General features: G+C 44.8%; 1 protein-coding gene across 1 annotated transcript; it reads right to left on the bottom strand.

Annotated features, from left to right (window-relative positions):
• Positions 1-3,836: 3,836 nt before the first annotated feature.
• Positions 3,837-8,286, bottom strand: LOC100056127 (major allergen Equ c 1). The gene is made up of 7 exons (XM_005605709.4): positions 8,098-8,286; positions 7,610-7,746; positions 6,803-6,876; positions 6,018-6,128; positions 5,558-5,659; positions 5,335-5,380; positions 3,837-4,113 (listed from the first exon to the last, which is right to left on the bottom strand). Exons 1-6 carry the CDS (start codon positions 8,260-8,262, stop codon positions 5,361-5,363), a joined length of 609 nt encoding a protein of 202 aa, XP_005605766.2. The 5' UTR covers positions 8,263-8,286; the 3' UTR covers positions 3,837-4,113; positions 5,335-5,360.
• Between the last annotated feature and the right edge of the window lie 892 nt (positions 8,287-9,178).

Here is a 9,178-nt window from a genome sequence, read left to right as displayed (position 1 = left end):
AGATCCAAGTCCCAAAGAGTTGGGGAGTTGATCATATGGCCCTGTTACAGGAGCCCAGCACCTGAGAAGGAAGTGATTCTCCGAAAGGTTTTAAGTCCTTTAACTGACCTGGATCTTCAATAATGACTGCAATGTCTGCCCTTATCATGACTTTAATTACCCAAGGCAGTTCAAAGTATATGGGGTATGGTGAAGATTTGCTAGCTGAGGCAACTGAGAGAACCTAAAAGATGTGGTCAGTTTACTGGAAGGATGGTGTTGGGCATCAAGGCTTCAGCTGTCAGAGCCTGGAAAGCTGGTAACTCTCATTACATGTTGGGAAAACATTTGGTCAGATGGTTCCTGCTGTACCTTGGAAAACAGACCATGTGCTGACAGAGGCTGTAGCTGGGGGAAGAAATAGAAAAGATTCAAGGTGTTGGAATATTGGTATCATGTGCAGGACTTCTTGCTGCTTTCAGCAAAACTGACAAGAGGGAGGGACTCAGGCTACAGCCAGCCAGGCTGCAAGCAGAGAGAGAAGGTAGCACAGCTTTGAAAAGGGAGGCGCCCTCTGCCTGAAGCCTCACTCTAAGTTGAGTGAGGGTCACTGCTTCTTTACCCAAAGTGAAGCAGTTGTAAGTAGTAGCTGTGAAGTGGAAGTCTGGTCTTCAGAGAGAATGCTGCTATCATGAAAGATTGTGAGCCTGCTGGCAAAGAAGGGATTAAGGGCTCACCCCACCCAAATCCATTGTTTTCGATGGCCTCAAAGTAGCCACCATCAAATTGTGAAAAGCAGAGCGGCTGGGCAGGGCATAAAGGCCAATCCGGAAAAATATCAGTTTCCAGGCTTAAATCAATATCTAGATACGATTTTGGGGGTCTGGTTATCCGCAGTTGGGATAGTCAAGAGGCAAATACTACCAAGCCTACTAAGCCTACTAAGCCTACTAAGTTTTTGAGGAATTTGCATGGCCAAAAGACATTAGAATCTGGCCTATAGGGACAGCGGGTGACTCATTAATCCTCAAAATAATCTTTCCAAACCTGCACAAGCAGGAAGTGGATGTGGCCATGGGGCATAAGTGACAAGGAAGAACCTCACAGAGCCAGGGGTCACAGAGGACAGTGGGCATAACACCATGCCTCCATCACATTCTCTTTTCCCTGACTTCTTGCACCTCAGCTTTAACCACGCAGGTGAGGACAATGTCCTAGGGTTGGTGGAGAAACAAGATAGAAAGAACAGGGCTCCTGAATGACTACATGGGACAGAGCTGCCAACCAACTTGGAACACTTAGTTCAGATTGTTCCTAGGAGAGCAAAATTAATTCTGTCTTCATTAAACCATACTGGATTATGGTTGGGTCTCTTTTTTATAGCAGCCTAGCTAGATAAACTAATGAAATGTCCAGAGCTGAGATATTTATCTTTTCCCACTAAGCTGGTTCTTCCAGCTGACTGGAGTAAATGGCAATTCCATCTTTCCGGTTGCTCAGATCAAAATCCCTGTAGGCGTCCCTATAGGGTGCATAGCATTGAACCAGGTCCTGCATTTTGTGATTTAGCTTGGTGCTTCCCAGAATTCCAGGCAGCACATGCATGGAGTGGGCCTGGGTTCTAGTCCTTAAAATGTTAATACTCTTCGGGGCTGGCCCCGTGGCCGAGTGGTTAAGTTCGCGCGCTCCGCTGCAGGCGGCCCAGTGTTTCGTTGGTTCGAATCCTGGGCGCGACAAGGCACTGCTCATCAAACCACGCTGAGGCAGCATCCCACAGGCCACAACTAGAAGGACCCACAGTGAAGAATATACAACTATGTACCAGGGGGATTTGGGGAGAAAAAGGAAAAAATAAAATCTTAAAAAAAAAAAAATGTTAATACTCTTCAACCAAAGACCACCAGCAACAGCCCTGTAGTTGAATAAGCTGGGTTATTATTGCAGCTAGGAAGAATGCTCACCATTGGGGACCATGGGTATCTCAGTAAGAGAGCATTAGGAAGAACCTGCTATAGGATTTGGGGGGATCTAAGGAAGCTCTAGATTTGGTGCTACCAGAAAGCAGGGGCAAGTCTTTGATTTATATCCTAGTAAATCTTGTCTATAGGGAGTGGAGATAAGCATGAGGATAAAGCTGTAATCAGTAAAGAAGTGGCAGTCACTCATTTTAGCAGAAAGAGGGGCATATTTGTAGATTGCACAATGATCTTATTTTTCTATGATCTTGGAGTGACTTTGTGTAATGCTGATGTTTTATGAGATTGTTTGTGTCCAGCAGAACAACTTGGCCTAGCCGTGGGCATCAGGCCAGCCTGTGATAAAATGGAAGCCTCGCTATGGGAGTCAGGCCAGTTCCAGGATAGCAGCGGCTGCTTTTTTCTTTCTCAAATGGGTGGTGATGCCTCCTTTGCAGGCCACAGGCAGTCAGCTTCTTTCTGTGACCCCAGGTGAGGGAGAGGAGCTGTCTTCAAATTCATTCTCACTCAGCCCCTGCTTCTCAGAGGTATGCATCTTCAGCTGCATCCCCACCTGGCCGTTGCTACACTTGTCTCGACCCCTGCACATGTGACCCAGATCTGGACTCAGATCCCAGAGGACAGTGCTGCTCTGGCCTGTTTACACACCTCATTCCTATTTGTTTTCTTTCTTTTCTTGCAAAAAGAACTGCTCCATTTCTGATCTATAAATGTCTTCACTCCTTGCTTTTGAGTGTTCTTAACATTTCATGCCTCATTTGCATAAAATGTCTGGAGTTGGAGGGTAGGTTTCAGTGTGAGCTCAAGCTGCCATCTTGACCTGGGATCAGCTGAGGGTCTTTTTGTGCCTCCCTCTGGGCTGCAGTTTCCTGACCTGTGACACTACCATCATCAAAGTGGCCCTCCTTGCATTGATTGCTATGGTAGTTAATGTTCTCAGCTATCTCAAGGAAATGCTAGCCCATGCCCTACTGGATGTCAGCTGTTCTGTCCCTTAAATGCTAACATTTATAAATGAAAGATTCCGATATGACTGACTGATTTTCTGCATAGCTTTTTGTCATAGTTCAGCAAACCAAATCAAGTGCTTAAGTCAGGAGCCATAAGCCTGAACCTAACTTATCTTCTGATCCTGAGGCAGAGTAAGATATGGGGAGCATCAGATGTCTAGAAAGCCTTCTCTCCATAACCTAATGTCCGTAATGACTGAGTCATTCTTTTTTCATGACAACCCCCACCCACATCTTGCTCTGCCCCAACACCCATGCGTAACATTTACACTCTTGGGAAAAGATGATAAGTGGAGGAAGATCTTTAATTTTCCTTTCTCCAAAGCCTGCAAGCTCTCCAAAAAAGTTGGTAACATTTAGCCAGCTTGATGCCTCTTGACTGTACCAAGTACAGATGGCTGAGGATAGGTATTGCTCACGTGTCATGGAGTCTCACTGAATATGTTCACAGTGGGTAACAGCAGTGGTTGAAGGAGGTTTCCCAAGAGCATGAAAGGACATGGGCCATCTCATAGGGTGGATGACACAGAGAAGCTGGGATGTGGAGCCATGCTCTGAAACATGTCCAGGTGGTATCAGCCTCAGTGGCATCTGTCTCTCAGTAATTCATTGAAAAAGAGAATTGTAGGATGGGGCAAATTATAGGACAAGTCTTATAGTTTGTCTCAGCAGCTCACTAAGAAATAGGCAAATCAAAGGGCAAGCAGCCCTCACAGGGACAGAGAATTACTGCAGAGGAGGGAGAATCCTGAAACTCAGGGAAGATTCTGAGAAGCTAGAGGAGGGTTATGGGTACAGGGCCAAGGAAGTCCCCTCATTCACTTGCTGTCGGCCCCACATCTCTCACACACACAAAGACAAGTCACATGACTTCAAGGCTAATCATTTATTGATCAGGTAGAGGAAGGTCTCAGCATGGTCGAGTTCTGGGCATGGCAGAGAGAGTGGGAAATTTGGGAAAAACCTTTGGTTCTTGGTGAGTTGAGGAGTCTTCCTAGACAATTAGGGAAGATCTGGAAGATGCAGAGATAATGCCTTCACGTGCGATAGTGATGGAAATCAGGTCACAGAACTTGTCACAAGATGTCATGGGGATCACGGAGGGAAGATCCAGGAGCCCAGGTGAGGAAGTATTCACTGTCACTCGGCTACATAAGCCAATGAGAAAGCAAACACAGAAACTTATTAAGCACTTATGGATTGAATTGAAGACAAAGAGAACGTCTATTAGAGAGAAAAATGGTGAAGACACAGATATCGACCTGCCTTCTAATCTCTGCTATTTGCCAGAATAGTGGGAGGGAGGACACTGAGTAAGTGACTTTTTCTAGTGCTGATTCCATCTTACCCTTCCCTCAGCTGAGTCTATGGTGCAAAGAATGGAAGCAGTGAAAGATCCTAGGCTCATTTCTGCCATCTTCAGCATTAGAAATGTTGAAGAATTTTTGATAACTTGAAAAATAATGTCCAAAGCCATGGCTACCTTTGATGAAGTGCTGACTTTGTGCAAGCTGTAGTGGCTAAGACTTCCACATATGTTGTCTGAATGAAGCCCCACAGTAAATCTGAGGCAGGAAGCCGATGAGGAAACTCAGAGTCCATTTTCCAAGTCAGAAGACAACTGGAAGGTGAGACATCTCTATTCCCAGATTAGAAGTTAAGGCCATGCAGAGATCAAAGGAAGCCATTTTTACCATAAATTGGAGGGTGAGATGGCCGTCTGGGCTTGGAAGATGGACCACAAACACAGAATGTGTTTGATTGTCATACTCACATGCTATTACTCTTTTCCCACTTAAAACTTTGTCTTTTTTTTTTTTTTTTGGTGGGGAAGATTAGGCCTGAGCTAACATCTGTTGCCAACCTCCCGCTTTTTGCTTGAGGAAGATTGGCCCTGAGCTATCGTCTGTGCCAAACTGCCTCTATTTTTTTGTATGTGGGATGCCGCCACAGCATGGCTTAATGAACAGTGTGTAGGGCCATGCCCAGGATTCAAATCCACGAACCCCAGGCCATGGAAGCAGAGTGCATGAACTTAATCACTACACCACCAGGCAGGCCCCAAAACTTTAAATCTTAATGATTTTTAGTACATTATCAATCACTAAGCCGTTTTCACCAAGTTTATTATCCACACAGTAAATCTGTAAGTAGACATCATTGTTTCCCTTTTAATTGCTTAGATCATTTGCTCAGAAGCTCATGGTAGGAGAGGGTCCTGAACCCGGGTGCTCCAACTCCAAATTTCAAGCTCTCTCCACAAGCTGCCTTACCACATTATTTCTATTGTAATCTTTAGACATAAACCCCTAATGCTTTTGGAAGGCACTGATCCCTGGGCCACCCCCTCACCACCAGAGATCACCCACCTCTAAGCCTGGCCCACTCCATTCCTTCAGGGCTGGGAACAGCGATCTGTAGAGGCAGAGCAGAGCACATTCAAACCAACTGCAGTTTATTTCCCAGAGAGAAACCAAATGATTCTCCAGGTTAGGACAAAGGGGACCGATTGGAGGTATCACCTTCTGTTGGGTTTCTCCTTTCAGTAACATGGGAATTTAGGAAGAGAAAACCAGAGATAGCTGAACTTACCAATTTTGGTCACATCAATTATGTTTTCCTTCACAATTCCTCGTTTTTGGGCAATTTCCACAAACTCGTTCTTGAGTTCTGGACTCACATCTGGTTCTCGGGCTGTAGGAAGAGTGACAGTAACTACTGTGTCCTGTATATTTGTCACTGAGGCTCATGAGGGGCGCGGGGCTCCAGGTGGATGGGAGGATGGATGCCACTGATTGGGTGCTTGGGGAGAGTCTTGGGGATGGGATATAACCTGTCTTGAATTTGACATCTTTAGAATCTCCTTCTGGCATGATGAGAGATTTCATCCTCTTCCCATCACTGAGCCTGACGAGTTACCAAAGGTGAGTATCTCTCTTCAGAGGAGGAGAGACATCCCAGGATAAGATTGGGAGGACCACTTTGTCTCAAGGCTTCCTTCCTTCCCCTCTCTCCCCACCCCAAGATGAGTGTCAGCGTGAAAATACTCTACCGTGTAACTTCAATGTTCGGAATGGTCTGTCCTTGTTGAAATTCACGAGATAAATGATAATATAGTCAGGATTGCCAAATTCGCTTAGGCGAAATACATTATATCCATCATCTGTGGAGGAAACAGAACACTCCTCAGAGCTTCTTTGGTCCATGGGAAGCAAATAAAATCCTTTACTTATTCTCTCTCACTAACCAAATTCAAGTGGATATCCTGGAAGAAATAGAGAGTGATAGCTAATGCGTTCCATTTGCATCTCCCTGGGCTTCATCAGGCGACTCCTAAGGGACTCCTTGTTAGGTTGACTACTATGGTAGAAAACCTCCGCTGCAGTGGTAACTCACCCTGTGTCATGCTCCCTTAGACTCACCTACCTCTCTTGGCCATCTCTGCCAACTGTGTGCCTCTGTCCTCTCTATAAGCCCCTCTGACATTATATACCCAGTGCGATATCCTGAGCAGTGTACTGTGGCAATGGCCACCAGGCGTCATCAGAAATTGGGCAGGAATGATAAACTGCCCTGCCAACTTACTTCTTTTTTTTTGCCAATTTTTTTTGGTTGCTGGAGGTACATATGACCAAATTGCTTTCTTTATTTATGATATTATGTGCCAGGCATTGGCTTTTATGCACAAGATCTCCCAAATTCAGGATACTAGCTATGAGATGGCCTCCATTACATTACCTAAATAAGCACTGATCAGTAATCGAGCAAGATCTTGAAGATATTGGAGTTTAGTTGCAGCTGAAAGTAGAATTTAGGAAGACTTTTTTGTATACTTACAGTTAACACTATATACACCATCCTCTTCTGTTTCGTCAAGAACCAAAGACAACTCAGCACACTCTCCATTTACCCTGTAAAGCAGAATGAGGTGATACCATGGAGATATTGATGGGGCTAGCCCCCTCACACTCTACCTGTAACTTGAGTTTCTGTCCACTTACTGTTTAACAATTTTTTGTGCAATTTTCAAAGAGCTTTTATTTCCATCATTCACTCTATTTGATACTTTGAGAATGAGTCAACTACTCCTACCCCTGTTACTCTACCATTACGTCCCACTATTACTGTTATTACAGCTACTTGTCTTGATAACTGGCTGAGTGCTCACCATGTGCCAGCCTCTCAGATAAATAAACATTACCTCACTTGGTCCTCACAAAAAACCACGAGGGAGAATTATTATCATCCTCTTTTACCCAAGGGGAATTTGGGTGGGAAGAGATGAGTTTTCTTGGTCACACAACCAGTAAGAGAGATTCAGGAGCTAGATAGGTTGTTGATTACACATCCTCTAACACTATTGAAGATTCTGATACCTCTCTACCCCTTACCTCCTCCACTTTCATTTAAATCTATTCTTGTCACCAATTCTTATCTCTGAATCTAGAAAAGCCCCAGGTTCATCAAGCCCTAGATCAGTGCCAGATGAGGGACTCTCATTTTGGATACAGGCCCAGAATGTAGGTGTACGTGTGTGTGTGTGTGTGTGTGAATGTGTGTGTGTGTGTGTGTGTGTGTATAGAGGTCCAAGACCATACTCAGGCTTCACTTTTTCCTTTCCCAAGTGAAAAAGGCCAGACTTACTTTGCATGAAGTTTAAAGTACAGAGAAGAGTTGTCCAAGACACGGATGAGGTCTGCAAAAACCCTCATGCTACCATTTTCTTCTATCTTTTCCTTGACGTCTGAAGCCAAGATAATGGTATACCACTCTCCTGAAATCTGAAATAAATAAATAAAATGATTGGGTAAGAAAAGAGGATAGGGGATACCACGTGAAGCCTTGTCTTCTTGAACTCAGTCCTGTGGGCCAGGACTCATAATGCTGATGTGAAGAGGGAATTAGAATCCAGGTCAGTTGACACCACATCTAGGGCTCTTTCCACTGCCCCTCCAGGGAGAATGGAGGTCCCCCAGTGTTGTCATTCTTTAACATGGTACAATTGCTCTTAGTTCAAGGTCTGCAGCCACTCCTTTTGTCTCATATGTCCTGCCCTCTGGCAGAGCCACCTTGCTTCAGAATCCTCCGAACCGCCCCCACAGTCAGAAGTCACTATGCCCTACTGACTCTACCTTTGAAATATCTAAGTTTCTTAGTGCAACATCATTGTTTTCTTCCTGTTGGGCACAGACAAGAATCAGCCCCAGGCACAGCAACAGCAGCTTCATCCTGGCCGGGGACAGCACTGACTCCTCTATAGTCACCGGGAGTGAGTCTTTCCCTGATGGTGGCTCCATTCCCCAGCTCCTCTCTCTTTATATCCATTCTGGGTCCAGAATTTGTCCCCGGGGCATCATCTTTCCTCCTCCCACTCCATGAAGTGGTCCGTCATTCCCTGGTGGGAGGCCAAGGATTGTTCCTGCCCTTTTGAAACTTGGCATGCTCCTATCTTTTAGATCTACTTGGTGGCTTTAAATTTCTCACAACACATACTCAACAAAAATATTGGGTGCAGTAAAGGGCTGCCTTTTGGAAGCAGATTTAACCGTGGATCTGGCTTGCAATCAGAAAGCCACTGCTGTGCCTGTGGCAAGAATGGAGTATAACTGGGAAATGGAATGTGTGGGGAATCTGTGTTCCACCGCTCACATCACATACAGAATTAGGTGAGTTACTCCACTTTCACTAGCCTCAGAAACAAAGAAACTGTTTCTACCAAAGATAATATCTTTGGTAGAAATCACAAAGCATTAAAATAGAGGTGATTAAAATAGTGTTGAATAAAATAATGTCTTTAAAGTATGGTGTCTGATATTCAGTACATTTTAACTCCTTTTCTGTATTCTCTGAACTCAACCCCTGCAGCCTTTCCTTTCCCCACAATGAATGAACAACTGTTAATCACTATGTGTACCTCACTATACCATAGGCCCCTAAGAGAAATGGAGAAGTACAAGATGTCGTCCCTTCCTTCAAGCAACTTTCAGTGAAGGGGGAGCAGTGCTTCATATACTCAATAAAAACTTAATTTTACAAGCATATGACATAGCTCATCTGATTGAGACCAAGTCCAGACCACTGTAGGTCAGAAAGGGGGTGATGCTAGGGAGGTGGCGTCATGTCGAAAGTGCTTAAGAACACAGGCCTTGGAGTCATGTAGACCTGGGCTTCATTCCTATCTTCGTCATCTTGAAGCCTTAAGAGCTGATTTAG

This window comes from Equus caballus, chromosome 25 (assembly GCF_041296265.1).
Source record: "Equus caballus isolate H_3958 breed thoroughbred chromosome 25, TB-T2T, whole genome shotgun sequence".
In the NCBI taxonomy this organism is placed as follows: domain Eukaryota; kingdom Metazoa; phylum Chordata; class Mammalia; order Perissodactyla; family Equidae; genus Equus; species Equus caballus.
Note: the sequence above shows the minus strand (reverse complement) of the source record. Positions and strands in the feature narration are given on the sequence as shown.